The sequence below is a fragment of the Pithys albifrons genome, chromosome 2, assembly GCF_047495875.1.
Source record: "Pithys albifrons albifrons isolate INPA30051 chromosome 2, PitAlb_v1, whole genome shotgun sequence".
Classification (NCBI taxonomy): domain Eukaryota; kingdom Metazoa; phylum Chordata; class Aves; order Passeriformes; family Thamnophilidae; genus Pithys; species Pithys albifrons.
In genome coordinates, this window is record NC_092459.1 from 12,331,580 (window position 1) to 12,356,070 (window position 24,491).

At 35.8% G+C, this 24,491-nt stretch overlaps 1 protein-coding gene across 2 annotated transcripts in view; it reads left to right on the forward strand.

Moving 5' to 3' along the window:
* Positions 1-24,426, forward strand: part of ROCK2 (Rho associated coiled-coil containing protein kinase 2) — a 101,052-nt gene extending 76,626 nt beyond the window's left edge. Inside the window, exons 12-34 of one of the 2 annotated variants that reach the window (XM_071548339.1) lie at positions 155-220; positions 517-596; positions 935-983; positions 1,719-1,854; positions 1,985-2,076; positions 2,330-2,576; positions 2,891-2,997; positions 3,684-3,843; positions 4,513-4,673; positions 5,085-5,269; positions 6,437-6,506; positions 7,852-7,955; positions 8,073-8,259; positions 8,480-8,573; positions 8,688-8,782; positions 9,434-9,613; positions 9,844-10,012; positions 13,629-13,699; positions 14,658-14,746; positions 15,485-15,563; positions 15,766-16,027; positions 16,656-16,869; positions 21,011-22,289. In XM_071548339.1, coding sequence (XP_071404440.1) covers positions 155-220; positions 517-596; positions 935-983; positions 1,719-1,854; positions 1,985-2,076; positions 2,330-2,576; positions 2,891-2,997; positions 3,684-3,843; positions 4,513-4,673; positions 5,085-5,269; positions 6,437-6,506; positions 7,852-7,955; positions 8,073-8,259; positions 8,480-8,573; positions 8,688-8,782; positions 9,434-9,613; positions 9,844-10,012; positions 13,629-13,699; positions 14,658-14,746; positions 15,485-15,563; positions 15,766-16,027; positions 16,656-16,869; positions 21,011-21,107 — 2,994 coding nt within the window. In that variant the 3' untranslated portion in view covers positions 21,108-22,289. Of the gene's footprint in view, positions 1-154; positions 221-516; positions 597-934; positions 984-1,718; positions 1,855-1,984; positions 2,077-2,329; positions 2,577-2,890; positions 2,998-3,683; positions 3,844-4,512; positions 4,674-5,084; positions 5,270-6,436; positions 6,507-7,851; positions 7,956-8,072; positions 8,260-8,479; positions 8,574-8,687; positions 8,783-9,433; positions 9,614-9,843; positions 10,013-13,628; positions 13,700-14,657; positions 14,747-15,484; positions 15,564-15,765; positions 16,028-16,655; positions 16,870-21,010; positions 22,290-22,316 lie in introns of those variants that run through there. The other variant, XM_071548338.1, reaches the window with a different exon arrangement.
* The last annotated feature ends 65 nt before the right edge of the window (positions 24,427-24,491 follow it).

The window sequence follows — 24,491 nt, forward strand, 5'->3', positions numbered from 1 at the left end:
AGCATATCCAGACTTGCAAAGTGTTCATTAGCTTCCAAATGAGAAAGACTAAGAAATTCTTTATGTAAAGTCACTGAATGTGTTTAGTCATACTCTCTGAATATTGTCCAATTTGGTCATGTGCCCCTCCTTTTTATTTTTTCATTTCATTTAGAAAAAGCTATCCCAAAAAATCTGCTGCAGTGGACAGTCTCTGGCTACAGGGAACAGCAGAGGGCCGGTAACAATATTCTTTGCCCATAAAAATTTTATGACTCACAATCTGTGGCACATAATTCTGTGATGGTTTGATTTAATGCAGCATGCAGCAAATTTTGTTGCCATGGATCTGTATCATTAAAATCGTCTCAGTACCTTGTAAAGATGTAACCTTCTAGTGATGGTTTTAGAATAATATAGTGGAAGATTGAATTAATTTTCCTCGCTTTCCCTTATTTTGTTATTTAATTGAATTGCATTTGCTTTGTGTGATAGCATATTTATGTGTGGGCTATGCTTTTTTGATATTTTATGCAGTTTCAGAAAAAACTAAGCAAGCTAGAAGAACAGCTCAGTAATGAATTGCAAGCCAAAGACGAACTAGAACAGAAGTACAGGTGAGACTGTTTTGATAAGTTTGGTATGTTTTTGAATTTTAATTCACTTTGAGAATTCCCAATGCTGCAAGCAGGCTTCACTATAACTTGCTGGCCTAATTCTTGCTACTCCTGTGACTACTGGGGTGGTTTTGCTGGGGTTTTCTGCCTTACCTCTCTAGAAGAATCTCTCTGAGTTATTTCACCAGTCCTTGAGGTTTCATGTTATTGCTGAAAGTAGAATATTTTACTTAAAATTAATGAGATTAAAATTAATTAATTAATTAATTAATTAATTAATTAATTAATAATTTCTGTGTTATTAGCAGGGTTTAAAAGTATTTTTCAAATTTGTTCAGGTCTACAAGTACTCGTTTAGAGAAGATACTGAAAGAGCTCGATGAAGAGGTAACTCCATAGATATTTCTTACTGGAATTAGAACAAAGATTTGTGTATGGCTTTTTTCCTTTGGTAACAGCAAATTGCTTTTGAGTAGCTGTGTAATTATAGCAAGTAACACACGGTGATTTCTTGGTAGTCACAAGCATGAAATTGTTGTCACTGCTAAAATGTTTTCCTCATGATTGATTTCTGCACTATAGCGACACATTTCTTTGAGAACTCGTGTTTTACTGTGGTTTTAAGCTGGAGAACTGCATGATATAAATATCCCATATAGATTTTAAAAATTGAAGGTGTGAGAGTAGTGTTTGTAGAGGAGGAAGCCCATGCTTTGCACTGTTCAGTGTTGGTAAAAGGACTCTATTTCCTGCCCAGCTTTGCACCTTAGTGCTTCTACAAGCTTGGATGTGAATGTGTGCAACAGTTTCTCATCCAGGTGCATATCAAGACCTTACATTACACATATGTTTCTCTGCTCCCAGAGAGAAGGACCTGCTTAGGCAGGTCTACCAGGTTCATCAAATTCAAATGATCAAACAGTATTTAAATAGCAGAGCTCCTGGCCATAGACATCCCAGGCTGGATTTGACCACGTGTTCTGATAGGTTGTGTTTGCAGCAGGCAGATAGACTGGCTTCCTCCATTACCGGCTAAATCAAGTGTGTGAGCTGTGTTTTTATCATATAAGAATACCACTCTTGTGTATGTAATTAGTGGTATATTTTTTTAAATATATCCAGATAACTTCCAGGAAGAATGTAGAGTCTGCAGTCAGGCAGTTAGAGAGAGAGAAGGCTCTTCTTCAGCATAAGAATACGGAATACCAGAGAAAAGCAGAACATGAAGCAGACAAGAAACGCAATTTGGAAAATGAAGGTATGTTGAACCATGCTTGAAGGGTTCCATTTTGATGTGGGTTTTTAAAAGTTAAAATAAATGAATTGTAGTTCCAGTTGAAGCATTTTCATGACAATAATTAACAAGGTTGAATTGGTTTTTGTCGTAGTTAATAGTTTGAAAGACCAGCTTGAAGATTTAAAAAAGAGGAATCAGAACTCTCAAATATCCAATGAGAAAATCAATCAACTACAAAGACAGGTATGCCAAGTTATTATATGTATGTTTCAAAGTACGAGCTGTAATATTAGTACAGATTTTGGTAGTAATGGAGGGATTTGAAATGTGTAATTAAGTTTTAGAAGATGTTAATTCTTGTCATATTTTGGTGTTTAAAAGTGATCTTAAAATACGCTCCTTTTTCCTTCTTTAATCCCTAAAATTTAGTAATCTGTAGTTGAAATAATAGGGTTTATATTTTAATTGTTTCTAAGTATGTTTTTATCAATCTTAGTTGGATGAAGCTAATTCTTTGCTGCGGTCAGAGTCTGATACTGCAGCCAGGTTAAGAAAGAACCAGACAGAAAGTACAAAGCAAATCCAGCAGCTGGAAACTAATAATAGAGAGCTACAAGATAAGAACTGCCTGCTGGAGAATGCAAAACTCAAGCTGGAGAAGGAGTATCTCAATCTTCAGTCAGCTCTAGAATCAGAAAGGAGAGATCGAAGTCATGGATCAGAGATTATCAGTGATTTACAAGGTATTCCTGCAAATCTTCTGAAGTTAAGATTGCTTCTTGTTTCAGAAATAAAAATAGGTTTGGGTGATGTTATTTGAGCTTGAGACTGTGACTGAGTGTGCTGTTTTATAAAATGTTATGTAATTGTGAACATGACATTTAAAAGAAAAATGTGTGATAACATTTATAAAATGCTATTGATAACTTTTAAAATCACGCCAAAGGAAGATAATAGTCAGAAGCTGTAATGTTTGAAAAATGTTATACTAAATAGATAAAATACAGTCTTGCTTTCACACACAGCCCAGCCTCACTTATGCTTTGGTCATTTTTAGGTCGTATATCTAGCCTTGAAGAAGAAGTGAAAAATGGAAAGAGTGCATTAGCCAAACTGGAAATGGAGAAGAGACAGTTACAGGAAAAGCTCACAGATTTAGAAAAGGTAACAGCATGTCTAGGTGGACATTGGTGTTACATTCTTACAGAACTTTTGAATTTGTACTTTTATTACTCTAGACAGTGAGTAAGCCTTGTTTTCACAATTTGTTCTTTAATTTTTTAAATTTCTTTTTAATTGTTTCTGCATTTTGAGAAGTAGGGGAAGAAAAGACCATTTTCCATATGATCATAATACATTATACTTCTGAAATATTTAATAATGTACTCCAGTGTGTAGCTTAAGAGTGCAGTCATAACATTTAATTTCATGTGTTGGGTTTTTTTAAACTCTCATTATTGCCTAAAGTAAGAACTTATGCTAATACTTATGGGATTTTTAAACAAATTTGTCATTGAAACAAAGGTCTCAAAAAATTTCTTCAATAAACTTAATCTTCGAGTCACTCTTGCTACGGAATGTTGGTTGTTAAGACAGTAATTCTGTAATTGTTTGCACCTGGGGATGTCATTTTACATTCTTAGAACCCTTTGCCATCCACAAAAAAACATTTTAAAAATGAGTTCTCAGTTGACTCCTTAGTCTGACTTGAAAACTTGTATGTTCTCCAGCAGTCTGAGCTCTCTCTTCTACTCTTTGCATCCCCCCAAGCACCATGTTGCTGTCATCTAAAATTTTGCCTCTAACCTGATGTATTTCATGTTTTATTTCTGTTATTTTTTCTTTAACAGGAAAAGAGCAACATGGAAATAGATATGACATATAAATTTAAAGTAATGCAGCAGAACCTTGAGCAAGAAGAAGCTGAACATAAAGCCACAAAAGCACGATTAGCAGACAAAAATAAGATCTATGAATCCATAGAGGAAGCAAAATCTGAAGCCATGAAAGGTCTGTATTTGACATCACAGTTGCACTTAGGTGGGAATTATAGAAAGTAGATAATATAACCTCTCGCTGTGCGTATTCTGGTGCATCTCAAAGCAATTGAAATGTCTTGAAGAGAGGATAGTTACCAAAAAATTCCAGAAAATGGCTCTTGTTTTTGAATTAAATGGCCTGTGTTTATTGTAGCTGATGAAAAAGCTACCTACAGATCCTGTCCTTCCAATTCCAGAGCATTCACAAAAATTTTGACCGTGAAGATCTCCTGAAGAAGCAAAAATGATTCAGTAATAATGGTTGAGTCACTTGGCATATCAGATTCCAGAACAGCTTCAGCTTTTTAATTCATATTGTCAGTCAGAGAAACAATTCAGTAGATTTAGATAGTTTATTTTTAAAATTCCACCCCTTTTGTTCATCTCAGAGGTGTTGCAGATAAACTAGAAGTTATCTAGAAACTCAGTAGTAAGTAGCTCTGTAAGGAATGCTTGCAGAAGTATCCTCTGGGTGTGAGTTTGCTGTGAACATTTTAATTCCTTTTCAGCAGTCTTTCTCTTCAGTTTAGAAAGGAGAAACAGGGCTTTTTGTTAATACGGGGTAGACATCCTCCTCCCTTTGGCCTCCAAAATCTGCTGGTTTACACTGACTGATGTCTTAAATCTCCTTACTTCACAGAAATGGAGAAGAAACTTTTGGAAGAGAGAGCTTTAAAGCAAAAAGTAGAAAATCGGTTGTTGGAAGCTGAAAAGCAGCGCTCCATGTTGGACTGTGATCTCAAACAATTACAACAGAAAATCAATGAGCTCCTTATGCAGAAGGATATACTAAATGAAGAGGTAAGAACACTGACAAAAGGAGTCTTGAGTCAAACCTTGTTTTCAATATTTTTCTTGTTATAGCTATATCTAGGAATGTTTTTGAATGAAAACGGCAGCAAAGTTTTCCTTCTCTGTCTTTGGAACTTTAAGAAATCTATTTCATGGATTGTGGTGTCATTTTTCTGAAATACTTCAGCATTACTCATTCTACTAAGTTTTCCTTCTGGCACGTAAAATGCTGTGAGACTGGCACGGAAAATCTGGCGAATTTTTAATGTGTGCTAATGCCTTTATTCAGGAAGCAGCTTTGATTTACCAAAAGGTGTGAGCATGTTGTACAGAAATGTAGAGGAAGTCAGTAAGAGACTGTTTAAATATTGCTTTCCTGTGTAGGTCTGTAAAATTAACAGGTTTCTGTTTCTTTTTCAGGTAAAAAACTTGACTTTAAAAATAGAGCAAGAAACACAAAAGCGCTGTCTCACTCAAAATGATCTCAAGATGCAAACACAGCAGGTCAACACCTTGAAAATGTCAGAGAAGCAGTTAAAACAGGAGAATAACCATCTCCAGGAAATCAAATTAAGTCTGGAAAAACAAAACAATGAACTCCGCAAGTATGCAAATTGCTCTGTATTTTTTAGTCATGTTACTGATTTGTAATATTTCTGTGACATAAGTTGAAAGCAATAATAATTGAAAAAATTTTCTGCAAAGAATATACTGTTCTACCATGCAAAACTTAAAGGTTCTTTAAAATAATATACAGTGACTCTAGTTGAGACTTTTCTAGTGATTCAGCAATGTATGGATTTATATTCAAACATCTTTGTTTTCCTGAAAACCTTAAAGAAACCAGCTTAGACATAAGTCTGAGGACTTAAGAGAAGCACTTATATAACTGAAAGTCTAGATACTTTTTTTAAATGACGTAGGACTTCAGTGAAGAGGGAAGTTACTGGAATTATTAGTCTAGGAGAGCTTATTAGAGTTGGAAATGAATACTGCTACAGAACTGTGAAGAATAACCATTGGAAATATCTAGTACTACAAATGTTTAAACAGATCTGTTGGACCTTCAGATAGCAGTTGTGTTACATCCCAGGAGTTCTTCAAGGTCTTAAAAGTAGTATTTGCACATGTTAATAAGTAAATAAATAATACTTTTTTATATAAAGAACAGTCTTATGAATGAAAAGTTTAGCACACATATCAGATGAATCTCAGCTCCTTGATAACTTCTGATGGTTTATCTCCTTGTGCTTTGTCTTTGCTGTCAGCAAGATGCAGTTAGTCACATAGAAGGTGGCTGCAATGTGAAACACTGGCAGAAGTCTTTTCTGCTACATTTCTTTTGTTGAGGGACTGACTGTTGTTTTAATGACAGGTGAATTCAAGAAATTATGCATGTCATGGAATGCAGACATGTTTTCACAGACTGTGCTCTAGCAAACAGGGGATTTAAAAGAACCGGTCAGATCAGTGATGTTTTACATGGAAATAAGATTCTTTTGATGGCTTTTTACTTTGTCAATGCCTCTTACTGGTTACACTATGTGACACTGTTGTAGTTAGTGTGTTAACAGTATTAAACTGACTTGTTGTTAGTGCAGTGTTCTGTACAAGGGAAAAAGAGAGCTGGTACCCAGAGAAAGCTTCAGATTTAATTGCTGGCTATACTTTGATCAGGAAATCACTGAAGATCTCAAGAGTGTGAATTCTGTCATTTCTATTTACTTGTTTGGAATGTCGTCATATCTTTAAAGCATGTTATTCCTTTCTAGGGAACGTCAAGATGCAGATGGACAAATGAAAGAGCTTCAAGACCAACTGGAAGCTGAACAGTATTTCTCTGTATGTTTTGTGCTGCTTTATTTTTATACTGATTTGTTTGTTGAGTACAATATTATCTTTTTTCGTCCTCAGATGTTTCACATCCCTAACCCAAAGCTACTTGTTTTTCTTGTGCCTGTCTTCATTGTTGTCTGCAGCCTTGATCTTGATCACTTAGCATATGAAAGAGCCCATGTTAAGAAATGTCCCAGCTTTGCAAGGTTGTTCAGAGCGAGGGAGGAGTCAAGCAGCTCACTTTTCCACAGAGTGAATAATTTCCTTCATGTTTCTGGCCTTTTGCATTCAGCATCTCTTCCTTGCTGCATGGCAGAGAAGAGCTGTATTCTAATGTAGTGTGACAAAATGTATGCATAAGGCTTGGAAGGAAATTTCTGTATTACAGCCAAATAGAGAGCTGTTAGGAGTTAATGATTTACTGTGGTCAGGTACAACAAAATAAGTAGGTATTATACTCAAAAATCATCCCTAGCATGTGGAGGTTAATTTTTATTAACAGTGCACAGCCAGTCACTGTAGGAGATGCCAAAAAGCTTGTTTCAGAATTAAAAGAAACTTAAAATGTCATAGTGTTCAGTGAGTAGAAGGACTGCCTAAAGTTTTAGTAGATGAAAACATTGTCTACATTAAAGGAGAGAAAGAGAGAACTGAGGTCAGTTAACTGTAGTATTTGGGTCAGAGACAGACAGATTGTCTTGATATACCTGCAGTAAGTCCACTTAGAGCTGTCTCTCACTTGACCTGAAGTCATTTCAGTGGACAGAGCAATGTCATGTTTCTTTCATTATATTTAGGGCTCTAGATTTGTATTGACTTAATGAAATTTTGAATTTCAAATTATTTCCTAATCTGTTTTTTGCTTCCTTCTGTATTTCCTTTTGTTCTTTAACTGTCACATTAGTTTCATGGATTTGTATGATTCGAATCTAATTAGTAAGAAACATACCAGGGAATCCATCATTGCCTAATTACGTATTCCTAATTACACCAGACAAAAATTAAAATAGTAAAGAACAATAAATTAATTCTTTTCCTTGCTTCTGTCAAATAATGATTTTTCCATTTGGTGTATCTTTAACAGTATGTTTACAAAGGTAGAAAATACTTATTATACATCTACCGATTTGGAAGTATCCTCGTTAAAAAAAGAACAACAAAAAAATAAAATAAGCAAGGCACATTTGTGAATGATGATGCCATTTAGATAAGTTTAGAGAAGGCACTGCAGAGTTACACTCTAATTAAAATGTGCGAGTAAAGAATTGCATACAGTATCATCTTGTATAATTTTTGTGAACTTTCAAGAACATAGAAATCACATCACTTTCTTTCTGACTTTAAATTCTAGACTCTGTATAAGACGCAAGTTCGAGAACTTAAAGAAGAATGTGAGGAAAAGACCAAAGTTTGTAAAGAAATGCAGCAAAAGATACAAGAGTTACAGGATGAGAGGTGGGTTTTTGATAGTTGTACTTGTAATACTTAAAAGATTAGAATGGTTTTTTGTTGTTTTCTTCCCCCACCAACCTACCCATTTTAAAGTTAGTAATATGTATCAATAATTTGCAGAGATTCCTTGGCTGCTCAGCTGGAGATTACTTTGACAAAAGCAGATTCAGAACAACTTGCCCGTTCCATTGCTGAAGAACAGTACTCTGATTTGGAAAAAGAGAAGATTATGAAAGAGCTGGAGATTAAAGAGATGATGGCAAGGCATAAACAGGAACTTACTGAGAAAGATGCCACCATAGCCTCAGTGAGTTGTATAATTTTTAATTTTGGTAGAGGTTAAAGACCCTGATTTTTTTGCAGTTTGAGTTATCGATTGTTATTTAGCCTAGTTAGAGATACACAAGTATATGTAACATTTTTAAAATATTTTTTTTAATGATTAAAATTCAAAAATCTCTTGTGTTTCTTTGTGCGTCTTTCTGACCGTTTTTTGTTCTGTGCCCATACCCTTCTTCTTCTTCTAGCTGGAGGAAGCAAATAGGACACTAACTAGTGATGTGGCTAATCTTGCTAATGAGAAAGAAGAACTTAACAATAAACTGAAAGAAGTACAAGAACGTACGTATTCTCTGAACCAAATGTAATTTAATTTGAAATGAGTTTTGTTCTTTAATAGTACTATTTTCTTTTGTAATGAGTTTTCATAGAATTTTTTTAATTACTTTGTTACAGAAATTACAAAACTAAAAGAAGAAGAAGCAAATATAGGAAATATTAAAGCACAATTTGAGAAACAGTTGTTGAATGAAAGAACATTAAAAACCCAGGTAAGCAAATGTGTTTTAATGAATGTAGAGGTAATGTTCATTAATCAAATTATTTTTAATAGAAAAGTTTCTGTCGGAAGCTATTTATATGTACCATTAATACTTTTTTGGTTTTGCCCTGAAACAAAATATATTGATATTTTTCTTTTTCTACTAAGTAGAATTTCAATGTAGTGAAACTGCTTTCTTGTGTTTTATCATAGAGGAATTTCTAATACAGATGCATTCCACCAAAAAAGTCTTCAATTCTGTCAAATTATTTGATATTTTACTGGTTTCAGTCTTGATTTATATTTCTTTATATGTTCTATAAAGAAGTACATTTCTGATTTTATTCCAGATTGGTTTTTAGAACAAGTGGCATTTTAATGTGAAGATATATTTTGGGTCTAACCAGTGAAAATGGAGGAGATTATTTAAATGAGTTGAAGGGTTCACAGCTAATGCTTCTTTAAAGTAAAAATGGCATCATTACCTTCCTGTCAGTTTTGAGTCATACATGGAATTAAAGCAAGTTTATAGTACTGGATTACAGAGGTGGTAGTTTACAGTTAAAAGTGCCTGGCTGTAGATAGAAGATTGTTTTTCTTCACAACATAACTGTGTATTTATTAGTGTACTTTTTGTCACTTTTTTCTTTCCCATGGGAAGGCTGTGAATAAACTGGCTGAGATCATGAATCGGAAGGGTCCAGTCAAGCGTGGATCTGACACTGATGTGCGGCGGAAGGAAAAGGAAAATAGGAAGCTGCATATGGAACTCAAGTCTGAACGAGAGAAGTTAACCCAAATGATGATCAAATATCAGAAGGAAATAAATGAAATGCAGGCAGTAAGATCCTTTTGCAATTATAAACATTGCAGCATTTTCTGTAAAATCATAGTATTGATACAGACTTGAAGGTAGTGTATCCAGTCTCTATTCCTGAATTTCCTATGACCAAAAGAAATAAGTAGAATATACATCGAGATTGGCTATAAATTCTGCATAATTTCTGCTTATATTTTCTCTGAGTAACCAAATACTGCGATAATAGGAAATCTTGTAATTTATGCCTGCAGCAAATAGCAGAAGAGAGTCAGATCCGGATTGAACTGCAGATGACTCTGGACAGCAAAGACAGTGACATTGAGCAGCTCCGTTCCCAGCTGCAGTCACTGCACATCGGGCTGGACAACAGCAGCATTGGCAGCGGGCCTGGGGATGCTGAGGCAGATGATGGATTCCCTGGTATGTTTCTGACTAATACTACTGCATTAGCTGGGTTTATATCAGTGTTTTACTATGGAAACTGGAGTATTGGTGATCTGATGATTCTGTGACTTTCATCTTCATCTCTTTTGTACCATCTCATCAATCCTTTGATAGTGAACATTATGCACCTACTAACTAAATCTGTCTGCAATCATACTACATCTTACATTTATTTATAGAAATTTATTTTTAAAAATTCTGTGTACTCCCATTAGAACTAAATTTTTTTCACTTTATTATGATGGTTACTTTGCAGTTACTGTGTTTATGTGATGAAATGTAAAACTAATACTCTCCTTATAGATTCTGTTTTGACTTATTTTCTACTTTTCCTCCTTTATGCTTTTTGTTTAGTCCGTATCACTCAATCCCACACTATGGAATCCATGTCCTTTACCTATCAGCACTCTTCCACCTCTGTCAGTATTGCCACTAAGCCTTCCAGTTCTCGCATGCTTCTTGATTCTGATTCTGACTCAGAGGAAGAACCTTTGTCTTGTTCCCACAGCCCTACAGAAGTTGATAGCACAGGTGACATCCATGAGAACTGTTTGGCTTTGTTCTTACTGTGTCCTTTTTTCTGTTTCAAAACTAACACTATTAATACATTATTAAAGAAACATAAAACAAATGTGGCAGTTAAAACACAGTGACAGTAAGCACTGCCATCAAGGACATGAGAAAGTTTGCATGAACAAGTAAGTGGCCTGTTTTCTTTAAACGTTTGTAAATGCTTGCTGCCATTTCTAAACCCACCATTTTTATTAAAGCATTGAATAAATGAGCTTTATGGCCTTGTTTTCCAAGTAGGCTCTCTCTAGTACCTGCAGCTATCTCTGCAACCCTTAAGTACTGTGTACCAGAAAGTCAAATATTTGTGTGGAAACATCTAAGTCCACACTTCTAAACATAAATTATTTTCATGTAGAAATTCAGTCCTCTGAGTATTACATTGTTTTGCCTTAATTGAATCATCTCTTTGATTCTTTTGTGAGAAGACAAGCAAAATTTTTTTTTTCCAGATACATAAAGTATATAATGACTGATAAGACTCTGGTAAACCAGAGTTCTGTTCTCCGAATTCTGTATTCATTTTACATGACTGCACCTACACTCTTTTGAACAAAGCTTCCGTTTAGTTTAATGTCCTAGGTGGTTTTTTAGTTGCTTTCAAATTTCTGTATTTCACCTGAGGTTCCTTTAAAGTGTGAATACCTTTTCACTGAAGGCAAAACTTCTGTTGGGATATTGACATTCTTTCATTGAACTAGAGTAAAGAATAATGTATTTTCTCTGATTTCCTCATTCTTTGGTTTTTTTGCTATGAGGCTTCTAATAAAAGAAAAGTTATGTACATACATAATTTTTCATTGGTAGCTGCTGTCATGGTTTGTGCATGGGTTTGTTTTGTTTTAAAGTAAAAATCGGATCTAAGGACTTTTTGCTGACATAACAGCTTTGAGGTACGATGGTTGTGTTTTGTTGGTTTTCTCTCCTGTTTCTTAGTAGCATGGTACTGTGAAAATTTTGGAATATTCTGTCCTTTCTCTGACCTGTTAGCATTGAATAGACACCAGAAGTGAAGAAGTATAACCAGAAACACTCATTTTGTTCAATTTTATGCAGTAGTATTAGAGATGTTGCCGTAAAAGTCTGTAAAAAAGACTCCGAGCCAAGTTTTGTAGGAGATAAGATAACGGGCAGGCACTTTAATGAGCAACCCCGTTCATCCAGGAATACATCGACACGTGCGCGCAAGCTCTAAGTTCTATAGTTTTTATAATACAACTTATCCAATCACTACTGTCCACTTTTCCAGTTCCACCTCTATCCCCTCCCAGTTCCCACACCTGTTGAATTGGGGCTGGGGTCGTTGGGACCCTCTGTCTTCATCCACCTCCTCTTCTTCAGCACACAAAGGTCTCTTGGACCGCTCTCCAGGGCTTCGGGTCACACTGCTCCATGTTTATGTTCTCTTCTGATATGCTTTAATCAGGTACCTTGAGGAAGAGACTAAATAGCTGGCAGATCTTAGCTGCCTGTTCTGGAGCAGGGGTAGAGATAGAAGGACTTTATGCTACAAGCTGCTAAATATTAATTCACTAAAATCTATAGCATTACATCTACTGTGTTCCTAAAATCTACAAAATATGAAAATTGAAAAATTAAAAAAACACCTTTTGGCATCAGAGATAACAGAGAAAAATAGGAAAAACATTATATTTTAGGAAATAGAGAAAACATGCATACTTTTTGCCCTGCACATGCTTCCTGGATGTGGGGTAGGACTTTTTTTTTCATCAGCATTATGCTTTTTACACTTTTTATCAGATGTAATTGAAAGGAACAAAATAATGTGGCAGGTGTGAGGCAAAATACGTGTTACAGAGCTGCTTCATGTACTTATTGTGTACATTAAAATGGGTCGTCAGCAGCAATGCTGGTAGAGCAATAAATACTGAAGACTGAATAAATAACGTTGCTTTAAGTCTCTCTAGACACAGTAAGAATTCTATGAAAATCCAATAACTGTTTGTTATGCTATGTGAAACATTGGCAGGAACTTGCCAATGCCCTCTGGTGAGAAATAAAATAGCTTTTGCAATTTTGGGGTGTGTTTCTGCCCCTTCCACGGTTTTGTGTTTTTTAATGCTTAAGGCTTCAGTATTTTTGACTTGGAGGCTCCTCAGCAGTATTACAGGTTATCTGCTAGGGTAGAAAACTCATTAGAAAAATATTATTGCAACTGAGTAATTCTTCCTAATAAAACAGAGGGGAAAGAAATGCTGGTGTTAAGTGCAGCTATAAAAATAGGGTCAGAGGCTGTGTGATCCTGTGTATTACCCAGCACTGGGAAAGTGTGATCCTGGTGAGCTTTTGGTTACTACTGTATGTCAGTACTACAGTTTCTATTGTAAATGTGTATGTCAAGCAACAGCTGAGCTCTTAATACTGCTGATAAATCAAATCTGACTAATGTGCCAGTGTAATATAAAATATTGCAAGTGTGTGAAAGGGCAGTTGAATTCAGTTGAATTACTTATTTTGGATTAGAAAGCCTAGGTGATACAGGCAGAATTAGAGAAATTAAAAATTTTCACACCAAAAAGTATTGAGTTGAAATAGTAAACTGACATTTTCCCCAGCATATAGAGGCTATAGGTCACTCGTGGTGGTAATTTACCTTTTTTCTGTGTTGAACTGGATGTTATGTGGTCTGTACTAATATCTCTAGATGCTGTTGTAAAAGGTAAAAGGTCAATAGACATAAGCCTTAATTTTAAGACTTGAAAAAGTTACTAAGGGTAATGTGTGTGCTACTGTTTCAAGTTGCTCTTCCTCTTCCTCCTTGTGCTTACTACTTTTTTTCTGATTGCATTGCTGGTTATTGGCTGCATTCATTGAAGATTATTTAACGTGTTCCTGAATGTTTACTGTGATAAAGTTTGCAAGACCTTGTACTGTTAAATAGTTCATGTTCTTCTGTTTGCTCTTTGCTTTATTATTGATCTTCAATAACTATTTTAAAATGAACATTTGTCTCAAAACCAATGTTATTTGAATCTTTCTGTTCTTTATATTTCTTTTTCAGAATCAAGATTGGAAGGCTGGCTATCACTGCCTGTTAGAAATAACACTAAAAAATTTGGTTGGGTTAAAAAGGTAAGAAACCAGATTTATGATCTTGTTTCATACTTGTTATGGATTTTAAACTTACTGCGTATTTTCAACACTACAGTATTTCTTTTATATTTGTTCTCATTACTTAAATGTATAAAAGAAGTTAGCTGGTATAGCTGCCTCTGAAAGGAGCACCTAAAGACAGTTTTAATAGGTTAAGACAGTTCTTTGTCCAGCTGCAGGTGAGAACAGTCGGTCATGGTCTTCAGACGTTTATATGTGCAGCCATAAGCATTCCCAGTAGTATTAGATGACTGGAATTCAGCAGAGTCTGGAAAGAGATGCCCTTTACAAATTCTTTATTTAGGAGATAAAACTAACAACTGCTCATCTGTCTTGTGCAGCCTTCACTTGTTTCCTGCTTCTCAGTAACCTCTTCGATGGATCTTTTTTCAAAACATAACATACACATTTTCATACCAGTTTGCTTATTGCTCAGTCATACTGTTAATTTTAGGCAAAACCCTGGGAATAGGACATGTTCTAGGTAATTAGCTCTTTAATGAACATTGCTGGCTGTTCTCATAAGTATAATAGTGATTTTTCTAAGTATGATCCTTACTAGTTGTCAGAAATAGGCATCATAAGATGACAGTTACTCTCTGTACCAGGGAGTGAAAACTAAATCAATAAAATAAAAGGGAAACCCCTTTATCTTACTTTCTTTCATACTTTAGTTTTTGTCTCTTCATAGATACTTAAATCTGGTTAAGTACCAGTCTCATAACACAAATTGATTTGTCAGGTAATCAAGATTTTGTTTGTTTTGCAGTGAATTTCTTGGCAAATCATGGACTTAGCATACAGTACTGCTATTGGCTGTCTAGGTACCATTTAATAAAATCATAGAAAAATATTGATGCAACATCTGTGGTAATTGCTGTGACATCTCTGACTTCTGTGATGAACTGGCTTAAAATCCTTTTCTGTTTCCTAACAGTATGTAATTGTAAGCAGTAAGAAGATCCTGTTTTATGACAGTGAACAAGATAAAGAGCAATCTAATCCCTACATGGTATTGGATATAGAGTAAGTATTGCCATGTGTGATTCCTTCTTCTGATTTGCAGGTGAACTTTGTTGAAAAGATTGTAACCAAAGGCCTTTTGATATCCAGTCTGGAATCGTGTCACATCGGGCATTATTTTTTTCAATTTGAACTGTGGGGCTGGGCCCTTGGGGTTCCCACTGTGGGGAAGAGTTGGGTGTCCTGTAGGCACTGGTGTAGCAGCAGCAGCGTGGTGCTCAGACTGATCCAGGGAACTCCACTGGGCCCTCATGTCACTGAACTTCTCCCACTAGCTCAGCTAGACCTTCCTCACGTGCACATGGGAACCAAACATGTTAAGAAAACTGTAGCAGAAAGGCTATAATCCTCAGTGTTCATATATTTTCTCTTAAAAGCGGATTGTGTAGTTAATTTATTCTCTTAATAAATGCAGAATGTGCAGAGGTTGGAGCATGGGGAGAGGATTGTGTTAGAAAGCTGCCAGAAATCATTAAAGTCACATGATGGTGGGTTTCTAGTTGTTTTTTGGGGATTTTTTTTTGCAAATACAACTGGATGCTTATGAGTTCTTTTTATTCAGGGTTTTGTGGAGTTTGTGTGCACAGGTGAAAGATAAGACTGGATCGAGTGATTATAAATTTGTACTGACAAATCCTTAATGGCTCTAAGTCTTAATGTGTATCCTAACTTAATCTCTCAATTTAAGTTTATCATTTTGGTAATACTAATTTTTGTCCTTATTGAAACAATTTCCTATAGCAAACTCTTCCATGTCCGACCAGTCACTCAGACTGATGTGTACAGAGCAGATTCCAAGGAAATTCCTAGGATATTCCAGGTATTCATTAATAAATTATTGTTTCAAAGGTAACAGGCAAGATATTTCACACATTGTCAAAAATACTGTATAATAAAATATTTACTAAAAAGTTCTTGAAAAATCACCTCTAGTGTAATTCTTCAAGCTTTCTACTTAGATAATGACTCTGAATTTACATTTATCATCTGGGAGTACTGAGATTATTTTGCTTTGATTCTAGATTCTATATGCTAATGAAGGAGAGAGCAAAAAGGAGCAGGAATTTCCTGTTGAGCCCATGGGAGAAAAGTCAAATTACATTTGTCACAAAGGACATGAATTTATACCTACTCTTTACCACTTCCCAACCAATTGTGAAGCTTGTATGAAGCCACTGTGGCATATGTTTAAACCTCCTCCTGCTCTGGAATGTCGCCGCTGTCACATCAAATGTCACAAAGATCACATGGATAAAAAGGAAGAGATTATAGCGCCTTGCAAAGGTAAATAGCAAGTATTTGAATATGCATATGGTGCTGGAGTCACAAGGCATTCTAATAGATCAGAGGATTCTGGTAATGGTCTGACACCAACTAAATGTAAACAGGTCAGGTTTTCTTTTATTTATATGTGGCCATCAACACCTCTGCATGTCTCCATGAGAGTCCCTCACTGCCATAAGTTAATGGCATGTGTATCTGTTGAGTTGTCAGCCTCATGCAGTAAAGCAGGGTGGTTGCAGGACTGCTCACTCTGTGTGTTGTGCTCTTTGCTGTGGGAAACATTAGTGCCAGTGCGTGTTACAGAAGGGATGACATTTAGTGCAGGTTACTCCTTGTGACTCAGCATTATATAATTTCTTGGGCTCAGGCACACCTCTTTGTGTTACCCTTAGTGTTTGTGTACCCTTAGTGAGTGTGTATCTTCCATAGTACTAAGTTGTTACTCTAAATATAAGAAGGAGGTGCTGCCAGCAGCCAGGAAACTTAGTTTGGCAAAATCTGGTTCATTTTCCTTTTGGCTTCTCTATGTTGACTGTGGAGTATGATAATCTGACAACTAATTTTTGATGTGGGTACATGTTTAGGATAATATCAATACTAATTTTTATTTTGAAAATTACTATTACAGTGTACTATGATATTTCTACGGCAAAGAATCTACTACTGTTAGCTAATTCTACAGAAGAACAGCAAAAATGGGTGAGCCGACTGGTGAAAAAAATACCCAAGAAGCCTCCAGCACCAGACCCCTTTGCTCGATCTTCTCCCAGAACTTCCATGAAGGTACAGCCAAACCAGTCCATCAGACGACCAAGTCGACAGCTTCCTCCAAACAAACCAAGGTGACATAAGGGCTGCTATTTCATTATTGCTTTAAATGTTTTACTACAATTAATGTTGTATATGTTGATAAGAATAACTGACCACAGATGTGGTTGACTAGTGACGTGTGATCTGACATGTAATCTTCTATGAACCTCAGTTAGGTTATAAGAAGAGCCACCATGTTTTATTCCTTTGTTTGAAGGACCTTGCACTACCTGTTAGTTAACCTTATCATATTGATAATGTATCCTGTGACTCTTACCTGTAACAGGCAGAACTTGTACTGTCATCTGTGGCCTAATAGTTCCTGTGAACTGTTAGGGAAAAAGGGGTTTAACTAGGCAAAGAGTCAGTGAGAATGTGTGTGATTTAAAAATAAAATTAAAAAAATAAATTTAAAAACATAATTTCAAGGTGGCCACTACTGTACCTGATTTGAAGCTGAGCAATAATGTTTAGGTGCTTGTGGTTCGGAAGAACCTTAGAGAGGATTAGGTACCTTCAAAAAGCAGTCTGGAAGGCCTTACATGTAACAAAAAAGCTTACAGGTATTTTATTTGTTATTGCTTTGATTTGAGGCATGTGTTTGAATTCCAGCCCTGCTCTAAAGTTAGACACTTGACTGGGGATTTGTGTGTTAATGTGTGTTTCGTCTGAACACATCTCTTAGTGTGGCTTCATTTAGGAAGAGTTTTTTCACTGTTGATGTCCTGGTGTACAGAGGAGCATACAGCATGCTCTTAGATGAGATGTCTGCAGAGAAAAGCTGGTGCGGATGAATCTCAACATGGGTTCCACACTGGGGATGGAACCTGTTGCTATAGTGGCAGGCACCTGTGCTTTTTGAAAGAGCAGGAAAATGGGAAGTGGAGGATCACTATTTGCTCAAGTAATTTACTCAAAGGATGAGAGAAATGGTTTCACTTCCTTATTCAGCCTAGAAGGACTCATGCTCATGTCTCATGATTCCTAAAAGAGTAGTCTTAACTAGGTTCTTCTGATTTGGGAAAAAATCTAATCTATCACTGGATCAGTTTTAAGGAGCAAAATCCTGTACTGTACTGTGGATTGATAGCATTCTGCATGTAGCATTATGTGATTGCACAGTATGGAGTTTCTGGGTTTTTCCAGTTTGCCTTTTTCATCACCTGCAGCACGAGCTAATATGTGCTTCTATCAGTCCCCCATTGCTGGCAGCCTCTGAAAAGGTCAGCCTGACTTGTTTTGTTTCTTACAGTATTCCAGCAGCAATGGACAGTTCAGCAAAGGCTTAACATTTTTCTCCAGAGAGGTAATTTGGCAGTGGCTAGATGGGATTGCTGTCCTTGTTTCTGTGACTAGACTGGCACCAGTGTCTCTGCGGGCTGGGTGAGAACAGGGTTGGGTGAGTCGCCGGAGTTAGAGGGGGGAATGCAGGAAAGAATGCTCTTGCTGGGGTGCTGCTATTTCCCCAAAATGTCCTTATTCTGTGAAGAGTTAGATCCTAAACAAACATTGGCATTTCAATGGATGGAAATGGACTTTTAAGTAATTTCATTTCACTTCCCTCCTAACTCGTAAGTCTAATTTTTGGTGATTTTATTTACATATTAAAAGTAAATTTGGATTTTAAATTAATAGTTTTATTATAATCATGAAGGAAAAAAGTTTTTTAATCACTTTTTAGGGACCAATTATGAGTTTTTTCTGCAAAACTAACCAAAATATTGGTGATAGGACTGAAGCACAAATTGAGGAAGCATTCATGACAGCTTGAGGGACAAGCAGAATGCTTTTCTCCTGCATAGTGTTTACAGTCTAATTTAGTAGTGTTATTCTGTTTCTTGCTGTTAACATGTAAAGGTGTATTATAAATTCTGATTCTTTTTCAATAGCTGTTCTTAGATGCTCTGAAAATAACTTTTCTCCTTCCAACACGCTTTTTTTCAATCTTCATGACCTTTCATAACACAGTATTTACCCTTCTGTACTGGTGGAAAAAGGAGGAGGATGAATATTTTAGTGTGTAAATTATTTTATTTTTTCAGTTAAAGTTTTCAAGTTAGCTTTACAAATGTGCCTAATAGATGAAAAGTGTAGTTCTCTGAGGTCATGTCACCCATCACCTTACTAATGCAGGTCTGTCAAACCACTGGAAGTTTGTATGGATTTAAACACTTTTAATTAGAAACCACATACTCATAAATTACTGTAATTGCTATGGGAGTTTATCTCTGACTGATGCTTCTGTGAGGCTTTTGTGGAAAGATCATATGGAATAATTGATTTTCTTTATGAACTTTATTAAGAATGAAGATGTATTTGCCAGTTAAATATGGGGACTGAGTAGCTGGGGAGGAGCAGTGAGCCCTGGCAGCAAGGCGGGCTCTGGGACTGCACCAAGAGGAGCACAGCCAGAGGATGGAGGGAACAGATTATCCCCCTCTGTTCACTCCATAGTCCACAGCAAGATAGTGCCTCTGCATCTGAGCCTGCAGATTCCAGCCAGACATGGACATGCTGGGAAAGGACCAAGCAGAGGCCACCAGGATAGTCAGAGCAGATGCATGAGGGAGCTGGGCTTGTTCAGCCTGGATGAAGGACATCTCCAGAACTGTCACAGCAGCCTGCCCCTGCCTGTGGGGAGGGTATCCAAGAGGCAGAGCCAGGCTCTTCAGTGCTGCATGGTGGGAGGGTGAGAAACAAGGGGCTCATTCGAACCAAGAGACATTTCAGCTGGATAGAAGGAAAAGCCAATGCAGAGAGAGAGGCTGGTGAAGGCTGGGCATGCTGCATCCCTGGAGGCTTTTGAGATCTGACAGAAACAGGCTTTGAGCATCCTGTGCTGGCCTTGTAGCTGCTTTGAGCAGGAGGTTGGGCTAGAAACTTGCTGAGGCCCCTTCCAAGCTTCATGGTCCTAAAAATGCTGACCCTCCTAGGAATTTCACACAGTGATTGTTTCTCCAAGGTTTTAATGGCTGTTGTTCTTCAGGATGATTTAAACAAAAGGCAAATCAGTTTTCCATACAGATCATATAATTTCTGCTTTGTTCATGCATTGGATCATGTCAAAAGAATAATTCCAAATTGAAAAAATCAACTTTAATATATTTTAATTCCTAATAAATTCTGTAAGTTTTATAGCTGTAGTTCATGTATCAAATGAATATTGAGCCTCTTCAGGGCTATATCATATTTAAAGTTTTAAAGAGTTTAAAACTTAAAAACCTGAAAATCAAAATTCCCCTGAAACTGATTTTGTTTAAAGAATGTGATTAACTATGTTACACAGTGTAGCATGTTTACACTGATGTTCTATTTTAGAGTAAGGTTTCTCCTATGATCAACATGTAATCCTGAGTAAAAATCCTTTGAACCCACTGAAGAGATGACTAGACTGGGTTCCATTTCTTGTAGCTGTAGCAGGTTGAGAAGTTCATATTTAAGGTATTTGTCTAAGATCCTACAATAACAACAGGAAGAGATGAATGCTCCTAGACAATGATTCACCCCATCCCAAAACAAATGTCTCAAATAAGTAAAATGACTCATTTGCTGACAGTTTGCCTCACTTGCTTCTTTGTTCTGTAGTACCATAGAAGGAGCACAGACAGCGAGGCCTAGAGAACAAGCTGAGATATCCTCTTTTCTTGGCATTGCTTTAAGCACAGTAACAGAATAGCTGTATGGTGTAATCGCCCTGTATTTGGGATACATTAGAATTCTCCTGCATTTTGTATGTTCAGATGAAGGTTTCTTATTCAATGTTCTGTTCAGCAATCAAACTTACTTGATCTTACTAGAAAAACTGTTAGCTTTGCATTGTTGACTGGAAAGGAATAGAGGGAAAGCTGATCAGCAAGAACAGCAGCAAAACAGAAAGTAGCTGATTTTATAAAATGTACTTGTTGGTCTTTCATTCTGAAATTTAGGGGGGAAAAGTCAATAGGGAAGTGTTCTATATTGAATTTATTGAATTTTAAGATGAATTTTCAATGAATATAATATTCCTAGCTTACATGAACATTAACTGAATCTTCATATTCCATGATAGGCAAAGGAACAAACCCACCTACCTTAAACAGTCTTTTAGTTAAAAAGTTTTATGATAACAAAAGGAACTTGGAAGTCTTTCGTAGAAGTGTGACACTCATTAAACATCAACCCCTCCTGTTGCAGATTACTTGATCTGGCATTTAAGGACTGGGATTGGTCATTTGATGATGTTGATGATATTGATGGTGATGATGATGATGACGATGTTTTTGATTTCTGAAGAAGTATAAGGGGTAAATCTAAATAGAGAGGAATGGATTTGTTTGCCTTTGAATACAGCATGCTATGTTGGATTTTGTTTTTCAAAGCAAATAAAACACAAGATCTCATTTTAATATTTTAAACAATAAAAATGAGATTCTGTTCATCATGTCAAACTTTTAGAGGAGTAATTTTCATTAAATTGTCAGTGGTTTTATTTTTCTAATTTTTTTTTTCCCAAAATTCATGTCTGCCTGCCTGCAAAAATAAACCCCTGCTGTTGTCAGAGTGATTGCTCATCTATAATGCTAATACTGCTATCCTTGGCAGAGTATTTTTGAAGGAGAAAAAGGAGATAGTAGCAGTTGGTGTTTGGCTGAAATAGACTTAGCACCTACAAATACTTTTCATTTTTAAACTTTTAATACAAACTGACTGGTCTATGGCTAGCAGACATGAAATCAGTGGAGTTCTGCATTTTGCTTTTCTACCTGTGTTTTGAAGTGAATTTTCCTTGGCTTTCCTTTGCAGTGCTGTGCTTTCTGGGTACCTAACCATGCTGTTAAAAACTGTGTAAACAAACGGGCTTTACAGCTTCTGTGATGTGGTTTCCTTGACTGCTTTAGAAAAGGTCCTGCTGTTGTAGTGATCTAATATGTCCTGTGGCTTAATTGTGAACAGACTGGAAATAGTGTTAGCAGTTTTACAGATCTCAGTGTTAATAATTTTACTCGTTGATGCCATCTTACATTTACACAGTAAAAAACTCTAAATGTTAAATGCCTAAAAGTTCTTTTAAATAGTATGTGAGGTGTGTCTCAGGGGCGATGGCAGCAGCTCTGTGGCTGCACCTGAGCTGTGTGCTCAGGAACTGACTCCAGCTCTACAATTTAACTGGCTTAGTGTTCACCATAACAAGCATTATGTTAATTAAATACACTGCATCTTCATGTGTTAAAAGCTTACAAATCACTAATCTTTTAGAAGTGACTGTTACATTGTGCATATTTTACCCTCATATATTACAAGAGGGTTTAACTGATTTGGGATTATAATGTGTAAGGATGTGCTGTACTTAAGTCCCGATGCTGCTGGATGCAGAGGAATGGTGTTTCTCCCAAGTATGATGATGAGCAAGCCCATCCTAAATGAAGACTTTGAAGAAGTTTGTTTTTGTCAGATTTACATTTGTTGCATTTACTGACCAAACTTCCTGCTTCTTTTTCAGCTAACTGCTTTCCGTGAATGCACACAGTTCAAGGTCATAATTATCTTCCTGTTACAGCAAGACTGAAACATATCCCAAAATATATTAAAATATATATTTTCCTGAGAGATTGTGCTATATATATCAGAGGTTTACATTTTTGCTGCAATATAAATTACTAATATCTCTGAGGGTTTTCCTGTATTCTCACGAGTGACTGATCAGTTGAGGAATGGTTGGCAAATAGTGAAAGGATATGTTAGGTAATCTTTTAAACTCTGTTCCACAAAAGCTTTCTTGGCAAGACCATACACTACATTTCATAAAAGGATCGAGAGGAATGAATATTAAAATGGAAGAAACTGACTTTCCAGCTTTCATAAAGATGCCACCAGCACGTCTGCAAGTAGAACCAGAGGAAGATCCACCATAGTGATATAGACTGCATCTGTAAGAAGTGACCATTATACTGTGTATATATATTGTACTGTAATACTGCAAGAGGGTTTTAAAAATCTTTCCACTTTATTTTTTTATGCTTATTAATCAGATACCGTTACTTATTGCAGTGGCAACTATGCACTTGTATAAAGCCATACTGTTGAAGTTTATATCATTCATACACGTCTGTCAGAAGCTGCATGTCAGTGTTCAGCAGTTAGTATAGGTTTGAAGTATATACTGGTTTCAGCTATACGTCATCATGGGCAGTCCTGTTTTACCTGTCTAATTGCCTTAATTTAAATTTTTTTCAAGTTTTTTTGCCCATTCTTTCTATTTAAGGAAAAAGAAAGTTTACCAGCTCTTAGGATGCAATTTTGCTTTGTGGCAGAAAAAATAGTGCACTATTTTTACACCTAGTAAGTATATCAATGTCAGCCTGTTTTGAATGTATATCGACTGGTTTTAAGGGTGGAGAAGTGTTGGTTACAGAAACAATGTCTGAGAGCATTGGAATTACCAGACCATTTGCTTGTACATGTAACTGCTCATCCAGCCCTTTTTACAAACCTCAATACTAGTTATTGACTTATATTAACCCTCATTAAGTGCTATGAAACTTCATTTTGCCTTGTTTTTGCATATTCTAGATGTGGTTTTTTTTATTTCTGGAAAAAAAGAATCTGTGACTATTTTTACATTTCACAACACAATATCCAAGGACCGTCACAAACTTTGAGAAAAGTAAAACATACTGTAGATGTATTTTAAAGTTTTAATATGGTTCTCTAGCACATAGCTGTAGGCATAGATAAATATTTCAGTAGTGTGTTTTGAGAACTGATAGCTGAGAAGAAAGGGCCTCAGAGGCACTTAATCTGACTTTTTTTTTTAACTTCGAGTTGTACAAAAAATATAATTTATGTGGGCTCATTCATGATGTGTTCATAATTATCCCAGAAAATGCATGTTTTATACAACTACAGTATGCAATGTTAAACATATTGACAGTAAAAAATGTAGTCTCCTATTTGGTCTCTTTATATATATAAATATATATATATATTTAAAATATATATATATAAAATATTGTGTGGGAGTGCAGTAATTTAAAATATGATCTAACACTTCAATGAAGGAGGACATTTCACTTTAAAATTTTCTTTGTTTTTGTTTTTTAAAGAGTGTTGAAATGTTTGGAAGGATAGGACCATGATTTATTTAACACTATCATGAAAGGTGGACTTGGAAACACTGAAATACTGAAAATTAATAAATGTATTTACATTTTGTAACCTCTACTACAGTTCAGCTTAACAGAGACAGAATGTATTCAGTCTTCTATTTATGCACTCACAAAGTAAAATGTTGTTTGTGAGTTCTTCAATTCAAAACTAAAACTTTCATATCATTTTTATTAGGTATTATAACCCAGTGCACAGCTACAGTGTTTTTTCCCTGCTTATTTTGATTTACAGAAGTACAGTATATTTTTAGGTAATGCAGATATGCATAGAGAACAACATTAAAAATGTGTACAGTAAAACTGTTTCCATTCACTGAATGCATAAATATTTTATATATATATATATATATAAAAATGTTACATTGTGGGAAGTTCTATCCTTTTCTGAATTGGAGAATATTATATATATATTTTTAAATAAACTATTTGAGTAAGGTAAAATAGTTCCTGAACTTGAGAAGCTGGTAATTAATTGAAATATTAAAATACAGAGGCAACAACTGCGGCAG